The sequence below is a fragment of the Balaenoptera acutorostrata genome, chromosome 2, assembly GCF_949987535.1.
Source record: "Balaenoptera acutorostrata chromosome 2, mBalAcu1.1, whole genome shotgun sequence".
NCBI classification, from domain to species: domain Eukaryota; kingdom Metazoa; phylum Chordata; class Mammalia; order Artiodactyla; family Balaenopteridae; genus Balaenoptera; species Balaenoptera acutorostrata.
In genome coordinates, this window is record NC_080065.1 from 87328284 (window position 1) to 87350045 (window position 21762).

Here is a 21762-nt window from a genome sequence, read left to right on the forward strand (position 1 = left end):
TTCAAAGTGCTTTATAACAAATATTTGTTGAGCAAAGTTATAACTATCATAGAAATTATAGTTTAAAATCTTTGATATGTTATTTTATAATTATTATTTACTTCTTTAAGACTGCAGAAAAAATCTTATTAATAGATGCTTCTGACTTTTATACTATGGAAATGCACAAATGTTTTCAAACCAATATATAGTTTCAGATCCTAATCCTGAGCCTGTCTAACAAGGTGAACTTACTAATACACTGTAGGAGCCCATTAAACAACTCTAAATTTTTTCCTACAATATTGTTTTTAGAAGTTCCAATGACACAGAAAGAGGTTTCATTTAATAAATATTTATTAACACAATTCTAGGTAGTTCAAACTTATTTTTTAAAAGGGGGGAATATTAAAAAAAAATTAAAACTGAAAACATGGTACCAATATCAAAGTTTTGAGAGTTTTGAGCTAGAATTTAGTTTACTTCCTAAGAAGCAAGCATGCTTTGCCTGTTCTCTTTTTAGAAGAAAAAATGACATCTATGTAATATACTTCCTTTGCCTTTATTTATATATATATATATATATATATATATATATATATATATATGCACTGACATTCAAATGAGGCACAACTTTAGATAAATAAATAGTTATAAAATAAATCTTCAGGATTTAGTCATTAAGAGTTTGTCAAGATACTTTTTCTAAGTAACCTTTTTGAATGGAAAAGATAGCAAGATTCAAGGAGATATACTTTCTAAACAAGCACTTTAAATGAATTTTGGTGTTCACTAACTTAAGTACTCAAGGACTTGGTTTGAAGAGTCCAAGAGACTAAAAGTCTGCTTTTCAAGAGTACTATGATCGTCTATCAAGGGAGAAATTTTGGCATTTCTATATTCTAACAGTTCACGATCCTTGCTTGATGTCAGTAATTCACTGTCGACTACTCCAATAGTTGCATCTTCTACCAGAATATTTGCTTGGTATGCTCCAACTGAAATTTCAGGCATTCCAATGTAGTCATGATCTGCCACTACTGAACCTTGTAAGAGATAAAGACTGTCTGAAAGAAGAAACATAAGTTTGCCTTTTAGAATTATAATTAAATCACTTTAAATACTGTTAAATGAGGAACAAAATCCCAATACAAATTAACTATCAAGATTAATTTCTGGTGGGTTCTCGTATCTCCTAAATAAATATGTCAAAGAATGAATAAAATGATATATGAATTTGACAGTTCATACATACAGAATTCAGGAAAGATCAAGGGTTTTAAAAGAGCCAAACTTTTTTTTTCCAATTAAAAAAAAAGGAATAATATACAGGGATTTTTTTTTACAGGATTAAAAAAATTTTTATTGGGGTATAGTTGATTTACAATGTTGTGTTAGTTTCAGGTGTACAGCAAAGTGAATCTGTTATACATACACATATATCCACTCTTTTTTGGATTCTTTTCCCATTTGGCCATTACAGAGTATTCTCTTGACCTATGTTTGGTAGGTGTGGGTGGAGGGGGTGGTAGGTGTGGGTGAGGGGGTGAGAATCATGGTATAGATTAAAAACAAAAGTTATAAAACTATATTTTTGATGTTGATGATATTCTTAATATACTTCTGCAAAGCATTTCTGGGTGAATTAACGGGGTCATGAAAGATGTTTTAACAAATGGAATTGTTAAGTCCTTACATTTACAACTTTAGATAATTCCCCGGTTTTTATAGAATCCATATTAGGGCAATAATATTAAATTGTCACAATATGAAATGATACACTAAAATGAAGATTAAGTTCCTAGCATCAGGCTTATATAATAGGAATGTGAAAGTAGGCAGGCTACAACGAATTAGACTAAAAAGCTTAGCTTACTTAAGTCTAATTTAATATTAAAATGCTCATGACCTTTTAAGGTGTAGCTAAATCCATACTAAAATGTGACAAGGAATCTTCCTTGTCAGCATTTCATTCTATTTTGAGCAAATTTATCATCACTATCAGGAAAAAAATGCTTAAAATGAAAAACACATGGCAAAGCAGCAGCATCTTTATAAATAAAGGTTAATTATATAAAAGAATTTCTCCCTACATAATATTTTAATTCATTACAACAAGGAACTATTCCACCGCAGCTGATTAACTTCCTGGACCCCTGCCTTCTCTTTCTGGATTTTCTCCCAAAACTTTAACAGATTCTCTTAAAGATTTTAATACCTTAAAGAATCCTCAAATTTTAAGTTCAAGAAATAGCAAAAGGAACATTAATTACCCATTTAGATTAGAGATCAATGAAAGTTTCTCAGAGCAGATAAATTTGCTAATATATCCCAGAACATGATTCCACCCTACCCATCCTCATACTAATATGTGAAAAGCTAACTGAATCTATTCCAACCCTATAAGTTACACATTTATGAACTTTAAATTTACAAACATCAAAAGATCAAACAGGACTTCCCTGGTGGCGCAGTGGTTAAGAATCTGCCTGCCAATGCAGGGGACATGGGTTCGAGCCCTGGTCCGGGAAGATCCCACATGCTGCAGAGCAACTAAGCCCGTGTGCCATAACTACTGAGTCTGCACTCTAGAGCCTGTGGGCCACAACTACGCACACCTAGAGCCCGTGCTCCACAACAAGAGAAACCACCGCAATGAGAAGCCAGCGCACTGCAACAAAGAGTAGCCCCCGCTCGCCGCAACGAAAAGAAAGCCCCCACACAGCAACGAAGACCCAACGCAGCCAAAATAAATAAATAAATAAATAAACTTAAAAAAAAAAAAAGAATATTTAAAAAAAAAAAAAAAAGATCAAACAAAGCTATGTTCTCTCCCAACAGATGGCATAAGTAGACTTGGGCTTGTATGGACATTTAGTTTTTTTTTTTTTTTTTAATAAATTTTATTTGTTTTTATATTTACTTTTTAAAAAATATTTTTATTTATTAATTTGGTTGCACTGGGTCTTATTTATTTATTTATTTTTATATTTATTTTTGGCTGTGTCGGGTCTTTGTTTCTGTGCGAGGGCTTTCTCCAGTTGCGGCAAGCGGGGGCCACTCATCATCGTGGTGCGCGGGCCCCTTCACCATCGCGGCCTCTCCTGTTGCGGAGCACAGGCTCCAGACGCGCAGGCTCAGCAGCTGTGGCTCACGGGCCCAGTTGCTCCGCGGCATGTGGGATCCTCCCAGACCAGGGCTCGAACCCGTGTCCCCTGCATTAGCCGGCAGATTCTCAACCACTGCGCCATGATGGAAGCCCCCTGGACATTTAGTTTTGCCCATTTACTTCTTCATTAGGGAAAGTGTACTTGGTATTTTAGTTTTGAGAGGCTTTCTAAGTTTAACCCCACCAATTCTTATTAATGCAAAAGTAGTAATCAGATTGAAAATGCTGTTAAGAAGATACACATACTTATGATGGAAATAAAAGTATGGGTAATTGAAGGTGATAAGAAAATGATTTTTGTATGTTAGTAGGGGATGAATTGCTGAACAAGAGAACAATTCTGAGAGATAAAAAAATCATGCAACCCATGAGAAGTGCTATGCCCAAGAGTAGCAGGAAAGAAGAAAAAATGATCAGTGAAATTGAAACACTTTTAGAATGTGTGCTAGAGTTTCAACATCAAAGTCTGCTATTAGCTTGTTAATACTAGAGAAAGATAGGTTGTAATTTAAAAGAGAACTTAAAAAGGTTAGGTATGGTAAAAATGTTGCTGATGAAATTTTTCTAATAAGCCATGAAGAATTTCATAGGTTCAGGGTACACTGCAGCAATGTATTAGTGACAGCAGCTACAATATAGCATTTAAAATATTTCCAAATTGGATCTTTGCAGAGATCTTTGATGAAGAAAGTTTTCTGTCTCAAAAATTTTTTTCCATACAGAAAGCAGGTCTATTGTAGTAAAATATGTCCAGTAAACATGTATCAACAGGGAGACTATGGATAGATGTAAAGCTCTTAGAAGTTATCACTTTGATTTTCTGCAAATGCATTCAAAGACCTTGAGCATAAGCACCTCCTAATTACAGTAGACTTAGAAACAAATGGACTTTACCAACCTCACCTGTTTGTAAGAGGACAGCTTCTATATGAAAGTAACCAATATATATCTGAATATATATACATACACACACACACACACACTTTCTTTTAAATAAACTTTAAAGTAACTTAGTGTGATAAAACTGTAGAGAATAAAGATTATACTCAGCAAATTCTACACAAATCACTCTATATGCAATGGAAAACTACTCTGGAGATTTCAAGCCTTCTTTGTGTAGGAAAAAACAAAATTCTCATTCATTCATAAAGGTCAAATATGTTTCAATTCCTACTATGTTCTAAATCTAGTGGACCCAACAGAAATGCTCTTTAACTTCAAAAAAAGATTACCAAAGACTTACCAGAAGGAGATTTTTGAGGCCTTACATACATGTTGAAATAATGCTATCTTAGATATACTGGGTAACTATAAAATATATTATTAAAATTTTTTTCACCTACTTTTTAAACATGGTTACTAGAAAATTTTAAATTATATATTACATAGTTTTTGCATTATATATTCATTGGACAGTACTGATCTAGAACAATCCTGAGTTAGGGATATAGAAAAGAACAAGATAAGTTTTTGCATCCAAGATAAAAAGACAGAGAGATAAACAAAACCATATTAAAGGACTTTTCTACTCAGTCACATTACACGATAGAATTTAATTATTTTAATTTTCTCATTCTATTGATTTAGTTACTATTATGACATGTTTGATGAGAGCATTATTTCAGTTTTGTCCGGACTGAATACTTAAGTCTTTAGTTTCTTAGAAGCAGAGGTATTTTCAAGACATTTCAGGAAGGTGTTATCAGCAGTTTTGACATACTTTTTCTTATTTAGTTTTAAAGAGAAAAAAAATGAGATTAAGAGTATTAAAATTTCCCTAAGGAGAAAAATAAGTTAAAACCAAAGCCTCAGAAAAGTCTGAGTGATTTGGATTAATTTATTTTTTCAAATAGAAAGAAAAGTACAAGGTTTCAGAATAATTAATTTTCTTGTTGTGAAGTGAGGTGTCTTGACTAATCCTATACATGGCCTGATATCCTAAAACTATTACAATGTGTTGCCATACTACTACATCTTTTCTCATGATAAAATAACAAATAACTACAATTTGATACATACCACATAATTGTCATAACAGATAACCAATACTAACACAGAGAACTGAATGACTTTTAATTGTGAGATTACATAATTAGAGGCCAAAGGGAGGTGCTTTGCTAAAACTACAGTTGGCTCTCCATATCCCAGGGTTCGGATCCATGGATGTGCGGGTGGGGTAGGGGATAAAGGTTGGGGGTACTGTACTATGCCATTTTATGTAAGGGGCCTGAGCACAAGCAGATTTTGGTATCCACAGGGCTCCTGGAACTGATCCCTTGTGGATACCAACTGATGACTGTGTATTAATAATAAAGTCAAGCTCATGGGCTTGATACTAATACAGGGACTAAGCTTTATTTTGTTTTGCGAGTGTAGACCATAATTGTGGTAGGCAGAATAATGGACCCCTAAAGATAGCCATGTACTAATTCATGAAACTTGCGATTACGTTACCTTACATGGCAAAGGAGAATTAGGGTAGTGATAGAATTATGGTTGCTAACCAACCAACCTTGAACCAGGGAGATTATCCTGGATTATCAGGATGGGCCCAAGGATAAGAGTCCTTAAATGTGGAAGGGGAAGGAAGAATAGGAGGATGGAGTGATGTAATGTGAGAAGAACTCTACCCCCACTGCTGGCTTTTAAGATAGAGGAAGAGGACCACAGCCAAGCAATGTGAACAGCCTCTAGAAGGTGGAAAATGCACAGAAACACCATCTTCTGAGCCTTCAGAAAGGAACACAGCCCTGCCAATGCCTCAATTTTAGCCCAATGAGACCTACATTGGATTTCTAAGTATAGAACTGTAAGATAATAAACTTGTGTTGTTCTAAGCCACTAAATTTGTGGTAAATTGTTATGGCAGCAATAGGAAACTTATAAAAGAATAAAAACCATTTCACAAACTGTGAAGGGCAATCAGACCAAAGCCTTTAGGGGAGGCAGACACAAACTGATCACAATAATTCCCACTCAAAACAAACAACACTACTCAAAATCTATGTCAGATAGAATAATGGGTCAATAACATTTTTCCTTTCAAAGGGAAATATTACGATTATGAAGAGACACTATGGTATGTCAAAAAATTTCTTGTTAAAATACTCAGTCTTGAAAAGGTGCCTGGCACTGAGCTAGACAAAAAGGCAAATAGGCCTGCTTAAAATAGCAATGTCAACCTAGTACTGAATGTGCTCCCTCAACATTATGTTCTAGATAAGAATGGATAAGAAGTTCGCAACGGAAGCATATCTGCTTTGTACAGTGAGCTTTATGACAGCTATGAAATCTCAATGCTGGTAAGAGCAACAATGCAGACAAATTCATAGTTCTTTTGGCTATACCTTGTTCAAATTTATGTCAAAAGAATGGGATGACTATTCAAAGACATTTTGTTTGGTTTAAATTCAGTTCAAAGACTCTTTAAAATCAGCTTTTGAGGTGAAGACTTTCAGGAAAATATGTGATAGAAATCACATTTATTTTGAATTTTCTACAAATAAGAGAAACAGACAAAAACGGACCAAAGAGTAAACAAGAACCAGACTCTAGGATAGCTAGATTACTACTTCCTTTGATTAATAAGAAAAAACAATTTTACCCATCAATCTCAGGTTCCTTATATGTATACACTAGTACTAATACTGCAATTTCCTTTGTATTACTGGAAGAATAATCTGCAGAGAATTCAAGCATGAGGCAAAAATTGTACTGCCTCTGTCTAGAAATTGTTCTATTCAATTGGATTCTGAAATATTCAGCAGTAGCAAAATGTTAGGTCTCCTTAAGAAATTCTTCGGCAAGAGCAAATTGCAAAATGTTGAAACAGATCCTGATACAGCAACATTTTAAGCACAGATTTCATATTAATTAAGGAAGGTTAACACATTAGAAGGGAGCAAGTCCTGAAAGCCAAAGATTAAGGGGAAAATCAAAAGAAGAAGAAAGGACAACATGCACCTGTATAATCTTTTGTTCCTACTTAACTTGCAGAAGGGAGAAATCATAAAGGGCAGCTTAGAACTAAGAAGAGGCACAAGGAATAAAAGTGCTTATCTTCTAACAACGAGAATGAAGGTACTGTGAGCTTTCTGAATTGGAACAGTCCAAGCTAAGTTTACTACTAGAGCAACTGGTTCTGCCATAAGCAGAAAGGAGGGTACTCAGAGCTTTTAACATGAGAGTTGTGACCCAGATCAGAAACAGAGTTGAGCTATTACAAAGCAGCCCCAAGGGCTTCATATCCTAAGAAAGAGGGTTATCTATGATCATCATTTTTGTAATTATTATTTACTTACGCCTGTTAAATAACTCAGTTGTTTATATTGTTTAAAAATGTACTAAATTGTATCTTCCTTAATTGCTACTCAGATTCAAATAATATTGATGCTTTATCTTTCTTTACAGAAAAAACAAAATTAACTAGCTAAGGTACCAATTCACTCCCTCTAAGTTATCCACCCCAAAGAAACTCTAGGGAGCACATACAATAGGACAAAATAAAAGTCTCAATAAAGTGGGATTTAATCTGAAAGCCATGTCATTTAGCTCCAGTCTATGAAAGAAAGGGTTAGAGAAGATCAGGATATCTTGACTATTCGTAATCACATTTTGAGGCAAGTATTACCTTGTCCAGTGTGCTATTACTTCTTCTTATAATGGCACTTTATAGCATTCTGAGTATCTCCCACTCTCACCCTCCCCTGCATCCACCATGACTGTGACTAAGATGCAACATTAAAAATTAATCACATTTTTAAATGTCCCCTAATATATTTATCTCACAACAGAATTCCAGACAGTATGTTTTTGGCATTATTTATCTTAGTTACTATCATTTCATGCTAAAAGTGACAAAATATTCTGAAAGTGAAAATAATGAAGATATAATTCTTCCTTCTGTGAAACACGTTCAGTGTCTCCCACATGAACTGTGGGAAAGTGTGTGAAAAGTACACTAGAAATCAAAATAAAATCTCTTACAAACCTGACAGTTCCAGAAGACACATGCTAATAAAAAAGACTACCTGGGCTCCAATACTGTACAAAATTTTATAAAAATGAGAAGGGAAAAGAAAAACTAACCAAAGGAGGGGTGCGGGGCGGGGGAGATTTCTTATATTTTTAACTTCTCTCTTCATTCAAAGAAAGTAAAAATGTAGAGAAGTGACAGATATTTACCTTGTTCACTGGATTCTCTTACATAGGGCTTGAGGTGGGACATTTTGATGGGTCTTTTAAGTCTAGTCCCAGTGTTGTCTCTCAGAACAGCACATCCATTTTCTGTAATATAGTCTATGACACAAGGACCAACCCATTCAGATTGGAAACGACCATCCTTCCACCAGTTTTTCCTTTGTCTTAAAACTTCATGACCCACTTTTAGATGAAATGGATTTAATTGCTTTGGTTTCTTTTTAACAATGATTTTGCTTTTATTTAGTTCATCAAAACTGTTGTTCTCCATCTGCAAGTGTAAAAACAAAAAAAAAAAGAACAAAGGGATGAAAGAGCTAGAGTTTCTTGAAGGTATATACAGATAACATTATAATAAAAAGATTACTTATTGAGATGCTACTGAAAGCTAGGCAAGAATCCCACTTAATTTTTTAAAACAATATTTCAAAGTCAGTATTATTACCTCAACTTTATAAAGAAAATAAAGTAATATGAGATAAAGTAATATGTCCAAGTTAAACAACTAGAAAGCAAGACCAGGGATTTGAATTCAGCTCTACCTTGATTCCAAAACACATAGTTTTCCTATTAATGTCTCTCAGAATTTCATAGCTAATAAACATACTGTTTAATCAAAACATGCAGAATTCAATAGAAAAAATTTGGTTTAAGGGTATATCATATGTATGTGAGTGTGTGCTGAAATTTTTTAAAAAAATCACTTTATAGATTTTTAGATTATAGAGTTTTTTTCTATTAGATAGAATCACCTGGCCCGCTGAAGTTGTCTTATTCTCCATTATTTTATCAGCTTCTTTAATTGCACCTAGAATTCTGGCAAACATACTTGTATTATTACCATCCACTTCACGAAGAATATCTGAAGTCTCAGGCATGTAAAGATTTCGATTAAACATTTGAAAATACGGTGTATTTTTAGTAGGTTCCTATTAAGAAAAGTAAACAACAATTTGTAATAAAACATTTATGTAGCCAAGAAATAGTCATAATTCACAAGTACAGATTATAAAAAGGTACATACCAAGTGAGTGACATTGAAGGCAAATGAAACAGCTGCTAGGTGATCATCCCAGTTGTTTGGGTAGTCAGCACAGTGTTTGGAAAGAAATGTTTTGATTGTGCTAGGTGTACTTACAGTTGGATTAATAGTTTGGGAGGCATGAGAAATTACAATTTGCTTTGTACCAAACAATTCACACAGTTCTACATTGATCTGAAAAACATACAAAAAACAAAGCTGATTTTAAAATCTGTTATTTTATTTTTCCCTGGATTGAAAGGTTGCAAAAGAATTTGAATCTTGCCTTTTCCTTGACCATAGCCAGTCTTTATGAAAACACACATATTTTGTTTAAAAGAGTAATTACCATTTATTGAGTCCTTACTATGTGCTGATGCTTTACATTACAGTCATTATACCTGACAAAAATCTTATGAGATATTATTAACCCCATTTTAAAGATAAGAAGCTGAAGCTCTGGGAGGTTGAAGCTCTGGGAGGTTAAGTGCCTTGCCAGACACACACATACAGCAAGGAAATGGAAGAACAGAATTTAACACTAACTCTGAGTTCAGATAACATTTTAATTCAGTAGACAGTTTCTCAAACACAGTTAACATAATCCACTTGACAGCTACATGACCTTGGCCAAATCACCAAACCTCTGTGTACTCAGTTTCTTCATCTGTAAAATGAGGAAAATCCTACCCACGACTCTCTTGAGGATTAAATGAATAAATGTTTATAAGGCACTTAAAACAGTGCTTGGCAAGTAGTAAGCACTTTATAACTCTTAATGTTACTATTATTTTTGTTGTTATATTTATTATGGGCAGGGCCTAATAAGTCAAAATGAGTTTAGAAAACTTCTAAGAATAAGCCTGTTAACTTATTTTTCCTACCTTATTTACACCTCAAACTATTTTTTCTTATTATTTTTAGTTGGGGTAGTCAGATAGTAGTGATATAGTAGTGGGGTAGTGATACAGTACTGGCCAAAAAGATTTAAGTGAAAGTTGTTGGGCAGACTCAGCTAGTTCTAGCTTTTTTTGCCCATTAACCTCCCCTTTCTTTCTGCCATAAATGTAGAATTTGTGGCATGCCATATTGTAAGCATAAGATTGAGAGTCACATCTCAAAGATGGTGGAACAGAATGCTAGAAGCATGGGTTCCCAATGACATTCAGAGTTACCCTTCCAACCCTGGAAAGCCTGGCCTTCTCTTCCCTAAGTATAAAATAAACTCCTATTGGAGTTTATATATTGGAGGGAAGAGAAGGGTTCTCTGTTACTCGCAGTGGAATACAATTCCTACCTAATATATGTACTAATTAAGGCCGCCTTTTTTTTTTTTTTTAACATCTTTATTGGAGTATAATTGATTTACAATGGTGTGTTAGTTTCTGCTTTATAACAAAGTGAATCAGCTATACATATACATATATCCCCATATCTCCTCCTTCTTGCGTCTCCCTCCCACCCTCCCTATCCCACCCCTCTAGGTGGTCACAAAGCACTGAGCTGATCTCCCTGTGCTATGCGGCTGCTTCCCACTAGCTAGCTATTTCACATTTGGTAGTATATATTAGTCCGTGCCACTCTCTCACTTCATCCCAGCCTACCCTTCCCCCTCCCCGTGTCCTCAAATCCATTCTCTACATCTGTGTCATTATTCCTATCCTGTCCCTAGGTTCTTCATAACCATTTTTTTTTTTTTAGATTCCATATATATGTGTTAGCATACGGTATGTTTTTCTCTTTCTGACTTCACTCTGTATGACAGACTCTAGGCCCATCCACCTCACTACAAATAACTCAATTTCGTTTCTTTTTATGGCTGAGTAGTATTCCATTGTATATATGTTAGGCCACCTCCTTTTAATTCAAAAGTAATCTAAAAGAAATCCCAGAAAATAGGTATCATTTGGGTCAGCCTCAATCTGAGGTCATAATTAATGGTTTTAAAAATGACTGACTTTTGGAAAAGGCTTCAACTTGTTTGAAGAGGTTGCCTAGAACTGATCCAGTGAATCCATTTGTGAGATGCTACCTATATATCCTTACCCCAAGAGCCTTTTTTTCTCCCCATCAAACCAGACATTCCATTAGTGGTCACAATTTTAGTTTTCCATAAGACACATTTTTAAAATTAAAGAAGTAATTTTTCCTTTACAAAGGTTAATTCTCTTTTCTTCAGAGGTTTATAAAAAGGTCTTTGTGTATTTTATTGAAACAATTTAACAAATACTCAAATGCTCTAAGCTGAGATATGTTAGAAACATCTGTACTTTCATCAACTTTATAATAAACCTCCCACATTGTGTATAATGTTCTAAATCTTATTTCAATACTTTAGCAGTGTTTTCTATGTCAGTATATGCTGACAAAAGAAAATATTTTATTTTGTCACGATTATGCCTGCTGTATAATATTTAAGCCATTTAAATCACAGCAAAAAGAACACATTTTCTTAATCACATGTGATTTTTAGTTTTTTTGTTAAACCTCAGAAAAGAGGCTTATAAACATTTATTGTTACTTTTGGTAAAATTTTCAAAGTCTTGGATTATCATATGACTTTTTTTTTTACATTAATTTTTATTGGAGTATGGTTGCTTTACAAAGTTGTGTTAGCCTCCACTGCACAACAAAATGAATCAGCCATACACATACAGATATCCCCTCCCTATTGGACTTCCCTCCCATTTAGGTTATCAGAGTGCATTAGGTAGAGTTCCCTGTGCTACACAGTATGTTCCCATCAGTTGTCTATTTTATACATAGTACCAATAATGTATATATCATATGACTTTAAACACGACTAGAAAGACTGCTGGTGATTCATAATGGTTTCATATTGTCATTACTTAGTATCTTGAAGTACTATATGCATTTAGGATGAGGCTTTTCATTAATAAAGGTGAAAGTAAGACAATATTTCAAATAGATTTCTTGATAATTTTGAATTTTGGTGGCCAATTTCCTATCAGATCTGATTAGTCAACATTTATTTTTATATCCTTAATGTATCTGTGAAAGAGCTAGTACTAGAAGTTACTTGTGTCAGCTCTATCATCTTCCTGTGGTTGAAAGGTGATTGCATTATTATTCGTATGATCTTGTTTCACTGCAAGAAAATTAAGCCACCTAGCTATTCTATGAAGGGTAGTTTGGCAAAAACTGGACAATATCCATAAATTTAATTACTGCTGCTAAAGCAAAAGAATGAGTGAGGGAACCACTATGGATTCCCACATGTTGCAGATTCTCACTTTTCTCCCAAGATACCTTCCCACACCATGTGCGACACACAATCATCTGCTTTGTTGATTCAGGATGCTATTATCAATCTCTATATATTATTAGTAAAACCTTCATTTCTTTCTTATTTATTAGATAAAAATTATAAACAAAAGTTCTAATATTGTCATCCTACAAACTAGATTGTCTTGCACACCCCATTTTGCAGACCACTGCTATGTCAGTCAAGGTAGGCAACATTATACTGCAGTTACAAAACACATTCAAGGCTCAGTGGTTTAACTCAAAAATTTTACTACTTGCTCAGACAAGGTCAGCTGTAGGTCAGGGTGTCTCTCCAAAGCACCTAGGTGCCTCAGAAATCCTGGATGAGAGAAAATCCACTATCCTTTAGGGTAATAGCTGAAATACGCAGTTAATTCTCCAGAGACAGAATAAGACTGGGAGAAGGAAGAATCGAGGATGAAGTTTTCAATACCTCAGGCTGAAAGGGGCACACATTCATCCATTCAACTTCTTTGCCCAGATGTGTTACTTGGGCTTGCCCACCTGCAAGAGGCTAGGACAGTCGTCTATGTTTGGAAGGCTAGGAGAACTAGTTATTGCTAAGCACTAGTAATTTATATCACAAAACAACAGATGATTATGTATATTTTAATCACTAATAGTTATAAAAGCAACATAATGATAACATATAAACTGAAAAGTTAAGGGAAAAAACCTATAATCTCATTACTCTTAAAAACTCCATGGTTAACCATATAAATTTTTATTTTAGTTTCTTTACATCTATGTAAAATATGTATACATAATATATGTAATAAAATCTTTTATCCAGAGTTTTAACTGAACATGTTTTAATCAGTGTCCATGTTATTTCCTTTTCTTTGTCAACATTTTTAATGACTACAAAATATTTCATCACGTGACTTGACATTTTTCTGAAACACTTTATTTGGATATTTAGGCCATTTCCTATTTCTCGTTAGTATATATAGCATTGTGGTAAATAATATCATAAAAGAGCTATTTTTCTATACTTTGGATAATCGCCTTAGAATTCTTAGAAATAGGATCGTTCATCAGTGTATATATATATATATATATATATATATATATATATATATATATATATGGTTCTTACTGGATCTTTGGCAGACTGCTTTACAAGAGTTAGTTTCAAGTTGCTATACTACCTGTAAGGTAAGGCTATATTATTTTATCTGTACTCTATTTGGTATTTTTGGTATTACTACTATTTTTCTTGATTTAGATAAACAAAAAATGGTCTTAATTTACATACTATTGGGTTTGAACATTTTTCCATATTTATTATTTTTATTCCCTCTTGTGAATTACGTTTCTGCCATTGACTAAATTTTTTAATTTGTTTGAATCTTTTATAATAAAGGCATTAACCCTTTCCTGCATGAATGTGCTTTATTTTTGTTGGCCTATTTCTTGGCCTGTATGTTTTGGTTATTTTACCACATATAAATTTCTAATTTTTAAACAGCCAAAGTTGGTGATTTTTCCATTTAAATTTATGCCACTATTCCCTAAGCTTGGAAAGTTAACTCAGTCTCTAGAGATTGGAAAAAAAAAAGTCAATTGTATTTTTTTTTTGTTTCATTTAAAAAAACCAAAATTTTTAATTTACCTGAAAACAATTTTGGTATGCAGTAATTTTAAAATCATATTATAGAAATAACTAGAAATAATTAGAAAATTGTTATCTATGCTGTTAATTAAATCAAATTTATTAAATAATCCTTCCCTAACTCCACTCATTTGTGATACCAGCTCTATCATTTTAAACATGGTTACTAAACTCTGTGCCAAAGGGCCTCCTTAACATCTGTTGGACACCTTGAAAACTACTAGCTTAAGGTAGTTTATGGTTTCAACATTAGATAAGACTATATTCCTTTTGATGATGTTGTATCTTTACAGAACTGTTTTTTGACAGGTGCTATGATAAAAAGCAACGACTGTATAAAAATCAATGCGAAACAGGAAATGAGGATGGCAGTGTCCAAACTGATTCCAAAGTTTGAAAAGCTTAGCAGTGGTAAACAGGTATACACATCCCATTAGTAACTAACTGTGGTTATTTAAGAATGAAATGAAAATATTATTTTTTTCAATTTATGACTACTATTTTTAAAAATGGCTAAGTGGTTAGGACATAAATACTAAGTTGTTTGGACCTGTGCAGAAAAAGAGTTAACATAGCAGAACTAAGGCTGCTATCCTGTGAAAGTCCTGCTTACACAGTTGGCCCTTGGCTGGTGTTTAGAACCTTGGATTTCGTGCGGGTTTCCACCATTCCCTAACTGATTAAGGGTGGCTCACAGTGCCTAAACTGTTTATACAATCAAGGTGGCTTATGCTGAACACCTTCTTTCTTTTGAGAATCTAGAATTTTTGGTGCTTATGTGATCAGCTCCCAGTAAAAATCCTAGGCACCGAGTCTCTAGTGAGCTTCCCTGGTAGACAACAATTTACATGGGTTGCTATAACTCTTCTGGGAGAATTGAGCATGTCCTGTGTGATTACACTGGGAGTGGATGTCTTAGAAGCTTGTTCCTAGTTTCCCCTGGACTTATCTCCATGAGCCTTTTGTCTGCTGATTTTGCTTTGTATCCTTTAGTTATAATAAATCTTAGCCATAGTATGACCATCTGCTGAGTCCTCCTAGGACTCCTAGTGAATTATAAAACCTGGAGATAACCTTAGGGACCCCCTGGCACAGGCCCTAACTATTTGATAAGTATCAGTTTAAATATTTCTTTTGGACTGAGATATCAAAGGTGCTGTGAACCTAGACAGTCTGGTTGTTTTCTTACACCAGTACCCTGTCAATTATAAAAATTTAATAATATGCCTTAAGTATAGTAGTTATATTCCTTTTTTAGAATTTTTGTATGAATTCCTGTCTGCTTATTCTTTCAGGTTAACTTTAATCCGGATAAAGGCCAGGGAAAAGGAAAATGCTCCCTCCTTTTTCATGCTGATTAGAAATCCATTAGCATATAAATTAATTTTGATTTGGGAAAAATTGGTATCTTTCAATATTGAAGATTCTCATTCACGAACAAGACTGTATTTCTCCATTTAGTCAATTCTCCCTCTACATGTCAATCATAGAATTTTTAAGCTAGAAGCAAAAAAAGACTCTTTGGTCCAACCTCCTCATTTTAGTTTGAAGAAAACTAAAGATAGGTTTACAATTACTTAGTGGCACAGTAAGTACTAAAATCCTTAATTTCCAGTCCAACTACCTTTGTCCTATACAATATTAAACCTCTATATCTGTAGGAATTTATCTCAACTTATTAAGTACCATATAAGTCGCGCTGCTCACTGAAAGGTGAGTAAAATATGCTCCTAGATCTAAGTAGTTTGTCTTACCTGATGAATGAACTCATCTCTTTGGTCCATTATTATTTTCTGAGGAGGTCCATATAAGAAAAATATATTGATAATAGCTTTAGAAATTTCTGATGCTGAAACATCACAAAGAGGCAAAATCACAACCCATTTTGTGAACAAATCTGTCATGATTATAGCATATACATGACTTCTGCTGCTTGTATGAAATGGGCCCATCAGATCAACAGTAACTATACTCCATGGATTCTCCACTTTGAGAAGGTGCTGTTTAGGTGCTAGAATAACCGTATTTTTTGCCACTTGGCAATGCTGACAAGCATATACCTATAAAACAGGCATACAATAAAGAAAAGGTATACAAATGTTAATATATTCAATATAATAAAAGCAGTCTTATAAATCTGAACTTTGAAATGGTTGATAGGTACTTTGTGTTTTGGTTGATAGGTACTTTGTGTTTTGAAGGAGAAACTTTTGGACTATTCTCATAATAAAATAAAACCTATTCAGAATATAAGCAAATATTACTTGCTACTACTATTCAATGACCGCCTTAAGGGGTCTTATTCACATGGAACGTAATTCTGGTTTACAATCAATAAATATTTATTAAATGAATAGATCTTAAAACATGTTTGCTATAATTTTAAATCAATATGTGAGTATATAATTTCTATAGCCAAAAAAATTTTTTTCTTTTAAAGTTATCACTCTACTAAGTTCATACATTCATGTATGCAGTAACATTCATTAAAATATAACTTTATTCAAACAATATTTATAGATGCCAGACATTCCTGTAGGTCCTGGAAAAAGAGAATGAACAAAAACAAAGCCCATGCTGTCATGGAGCTTTCAATTGTGTGAGAAGAGAAGAGATCAATTGATCAACATATGGATGGTGCCACTGGTCAACATATTGCTGCAATTACACTTTGGAAACTACTTTCAAACCAAGTCCTGAACAAAATTTTTAAACCGATCTTATTGCATTATAGTTACTTTTGATCAAAATTTTTATTTTCTAGCTTTTCTAACTTAAACTAGTTCTCATCACAAATAACCTTATTTCCAAAAATCATTTTTCAAATGATAAAGATGTGACAAAGATTTCATTGAATGTCTGTAAAGGGATGTGTGGCAGGTTCTAAGGGCAAATACAAAAACTGAGGTCTCTGGAATACCTGCACAGACTCACAAATGATACTTAGTTTTAAATTAAATGTTGGGTTAATTCTTTTGCCTGAAATGACAGTCTTTTCAATGCACTATTACGATTATTAAAGGGTTCTCACATACATACTAAGGAATTTCTATCATTTGCCATATGGAGCACACTAGAAAGAGTAGGGATCAATTGACCTAGCAGCAAGAATCCCAGAACTCCTAGGTGAATTTTCTATTAGAAGAAGTTGAGGTCCTAATGGGTTATAAAGTTACAAAACTCAGACTAATTTCATTATCTTCACAACTTGATTTTGCAATTAGTTGGTTTGGGGTTTCTGCCATATTTGACATTTTCTATGTCAAGACAATATAGGGACAAAAGAGGAGACACACATGGGGCCTGACTTATAATGAACATATTCTCCTCTCAAGAAAAGATTGTATGACTGCCATCAAAGAGGTAATGATTAACTTTTGGTCAAAGAAATTTCAGCCCCATTTAAATTCTGCCTACACAAGATAGTTCAATGACGAAAATCTGGTTCTAGATAATCTATCTAAACAGAGTATTTTCAAATATTTAAATAATGCTTTGTTCTAGTTCAAATTATATTTCAGTGATTTTAAAGAAGATTTTTGAGGGGAAATAAAACTCCCTTTAAAGGTTTTGCAGAAAAACTACCCAGACAAAAAGTACTTAATGAGAAATGATATCTAGAGTTAATCTGGAGCAAAAATGAATTTTGGATATATACTACAAAGACATTATTCAAAATATTCTAAATACATAAGCCATACCCACTGTTTGACATCATTGGTCACAGAAGTCCAATAGTAGCTGGATTCCACTAGAGTAAGGGTTCTGGATATGCCATGATGGGCTCCAGTGTCATTTTCATGGCATTCTCTTAGGACTTTCTTTTTTTCTTCTTCTGAAACAATTACCAAACGATTTTGCTTTCTGTCTTTTCCGACATAAAACAGCTTTTTTTCTGAAATAAAAAAAATACCAAAAAGATATAATTGAAATTTTTAGATATCTATATAGTTTTAAGATAATCATAGACTTATCTCCAAACCATGAGGTTTTTTTTTGTTAAATCTTTTTCCCTCTAAGAATATTTGTGAAGATGCTACCATACAATCCGAAAGGTCCTCAGCTGTTACACTTACTAATAGATATGTAGGAGAACTAGCTGCTATAGTTTTGTAGCTATCAACACAAGTAGCTTGTTCACCAAAGCACATGATAAATATGGGAGTATAAAATAATCTTTCTATGGGAGTAATCAAAGTAGAAAAATACTTGCAGCAGGCACCTCCTAAAAAAGGCAAGAATTAGCGAATAAATTATGTACAGATAAGCAACTTCTGGAATAGAATTTTCCAAAATAGCATTTCATCATAGCTGTATTTTTGTAAGCAACCACCTCTCTTAAGTTTTTCCGGATTTGGGTAGGAAATAGGGTTCATAAAGCCAAGTGGGCAAACCTTAATCCTCAGGACAGTTGTTTTCCTTTGGAGACACCTGGAAAGAGTCTACGGCTGGGAAGTAATCAGGGCAGGAAGAGAATCGCCAATTCTCCAGTGTGGATGAGTAGCTATTCAAACTCCAAAATACACCAGTAAGCTATTAGTGTGCTTAATTAAGCACATGCTGAGTGGAACATTCCTTACTTGAATTAGAAAGTAAGCAACTTAAGGGCAGGAGTTATCTATCTTATTCATCAACATGTTCCCAAGGCCTAAAATGTGATTGGCACACAGTAGGAACTCAGTAAACATTTGTTGCATAAATGATTAAATAAATGAATGAATGAGGCCTCTTTAGTCTAAGATGTAATAGGTATGCCTGTTCTTAAGCTTAAGGGAGTTACTGGAAGGGGTGTACACAGGAAGAAATAAGCAGGTATTTATTTATTATCTTAGAATTTTCTTGACCTGCTTTGAGAAAAGCCTGATTCCCATTAATAGTACCAACATTCATTTAGTCATCTGGTGATTGTACTTCTTTGCTTATCTCATCCCAAACTTCTCTTCCCCTTTGGAGGAGGAGGAGAAAGAGGGGGAAATTATCATAATCTTTCAAGATAAATATTCTACTGTCTTTCAAATATTTAATTCATTCAGGGGGATTAGGAGTTCAAAAATAAATATGATCCTGAGACTATTTAATGGCACTGAGAGGGAGGAACCACAGAAATAAGTATAGTAAATAAGTTAACTTTGTCAACATTTTCATATTTGGCATCAAATCAGTTCTTCATTGAGAGTGACACGAGTGCTTGCAAGTGTACCACTAGAGTAGGAATCACCTGAGGACAAAAGCAGGTGACATTAATTTAGGTAAGTGCTTTGTTTTGTTCATAGTATCATTTTCTGTCTATGATTTAAAATGCCCGTTTCACGTTTACTGGCCTTCAGTTAGCTTCAATGTGATTTTTATTTTGCTTTTGACTGAATGGCATTATCAATTTAAATGGTAATTGTTAAGCAACGACCAATTACTACAGAAATTCTCAGGATTCCACAAAGAATTACATATGGAGAAACATCTATATAAACTCTATACTAAAAATTGGGGGCATTAATTTTACCTTTGAAGGCAAATTTTTTTGCTGCTCTTCTTATGCCACTTCTCTCGCTAGGCAGTGTAGTTGGATGATATTCACCAATTCGTTTATAATATGCAATCTGTTTAAGATGAAGGTCACCATTTTTTCCACTACGAACCATCATGAACCTAGGTAAAAGGTATTTAAAGATATAATTTAAATGATAAACTAATTCAGTTGCTATTTCAGTTTAGCCTTCTGTCATATTTCTGCTTACATGTGAACTGAACATTCCTGGAATATTATCTGTGACAGAGATAACTGTAGTACAGAAAAGTGTGTGATGTATATGAACTAAAATATTCAAATGCTATTTTTGAGACACAACACGACACATTATCTTGCCTCTTTCCATATGAAAAGAAATACTGAAAAATTTCCACATACTGGGAAAAAAGGAAATGAACCAGCACACTTCAAAAAGTTTTGCTTAAAGTCTCTAATTACCATCAACTGAAATGTTACTTACATAGGATGGTTCTGTTATGTGACATTTAAACAAATGACAGCTTATAAGAGGGAAAATGTAATTTTATATTACTTCTAAATATATTCATGGTCATTGCAAAATGCAAAAAATTCTTAAATCATTTATGAGAAAGATACATTTTAGAAATGTTCAAATGATAAATGGCAAAGAAGATATTTAGCTATGCTAGATCTCATACACTCTTCTGAACTACATGTAAGCTAATTTTTCTTGAACAGAAATGATTTTTGTTCTGTGTGTACTTTCCCTATGTTATAAAGGAAAATCTGGCTGGACTGGCCAAAACAAAACTTCTCTATTTTAGACCCTAAGCCATATGGAAAACCATTACTACATTCAAAAGAAAAAACCTTTTCTTTCATATTTTCAGTCAAAATGAACTATTCTGTGCTGGTTATTCTGTTTGCCACCATCCCCGTTGATCCAGATACATGTTTGGCCTTTCTCTCCCTGCTGCTGTACCCTAAAAGACTGACCCTTACAGACTTCATTTATAGTTTTCTGGTTGGACTTGTCCAATGGGAGGTAAGAGCAGGCAAATCAGATGGCAGAAGAAAGAGGTCAGGATATTTATTTCCCGGCTCCTTCCTTGGTTTAAGCTGCAACCCTCTACAATCATAGCTCCTGTCAGGAAGCCCATCTTCTGTGTCCCTAGTTCTCACTGGAAGTCTGTAACAACATTTCTTCTTCTTGCTGCTTCAGCCCTAGAGGTGGTTGCTATTTTCTGCTGTTGCTAGTCTCCAGGTGCCATGTTGGTTTCTTTGACCCTTTCCATCATATGTTTATAAACAGGAACTTCATTAAATTTTCTTTAAAATCCTAGCAGAGTATATCTTCTGTTTCCTGCTAGAACTATAACTGATACAAATGCTTAAAATTCTGAATTTCAAAAAACAATATAGATGTTTACTGACCACTAGAAGATGCAGGGATAAGGCTACAAGAAAATATTACTGCAGAGAGAATGTTAGGACAAAGCAGAATAGACCATGCTTATAAACTATGGCTTAAAAAGCTTATTAAGTCTCTTTCCCAATGATACAGCACTTTGCACATTTAATAACCATCTTTCCGATCTTTTCATAACTTTGGGATATCAGTACATTTCTAACATCCCTTAACCTTAGATTAGCATAAAGTGTAAGCCATTTGAAAAGCAAAGGTTCTGCAAAGCTAATTCTCTCCTATCATAACCTAAAAAACAGGTCAATTATCTCTATAAAACAATTAGCTTATTCTAAGTTTAATTCACTTTCAATTAAATACATAAATTTTTTTCATTTTATAATAAATGGTTGTACCCCTAAATCAAACAAATGTACCTTATCACAGTTTCTAAAACATCTCAAAAATGAATGGATCAGATTTTAAGACCATCTATAAAACTACAGTAAATAAGACAGTGAAGTATTGGCATAAGCCAATACTTATGGATGGAAAAACAGGTCACTGAAATAGAATAGGGAGTCCAGAATTAAATCCA

At 33.8% G+C, this 21762-nt stretch overlaps 1 protein-coding gene across 3 annotated transcripts in view; it reads right to left on the reverse strand.

The window, feature by feature from the left end:
• Positions 1-348: 348 nt before the first annotated feature.
• GIN1 (gypsy retrotransposon integrase 1) overlaps positions 349-21762 on the reverse strand; it is a 28962-nt gene continuing 7548 nt past the window's right edge. The window contains exons 2-8 of one of the 3 annotated variants that reach the window (XM_007191825.2): positions 19772-19917; positions 17973-18166; positions 16026-16331; positions 9372-9563; positions 9100-9276; positions 8333-8618; positions 349-1046 (exon numbers count right to left, since the gene is read on the reverse strand). In XM_007191825.2, coding sequence (XP_007191887.1) covers positions 772-1046; positions 8333-8618; positions 9100-9276; positions 9372-9563; positions 16026-16331; positions 17973-18166; positions 19772-19913 — 1572 coding nt within the window. In that variant the 5' untranslated portion in view covers positions 19914-19917 and the 3' untranslated portion in view covers positions 349-771. The remainder of the gene's footprint in view (positions 1047-8332; positions 8619-9099; positions 9277-9371; positions 9564-16025; positions 16332-17972; positions 18167-19771; positions 19918-21762) is intronic. The other 2 variants (XM_028168963.2, XM_057539978.1) reach the window with 2 other exon arrangements.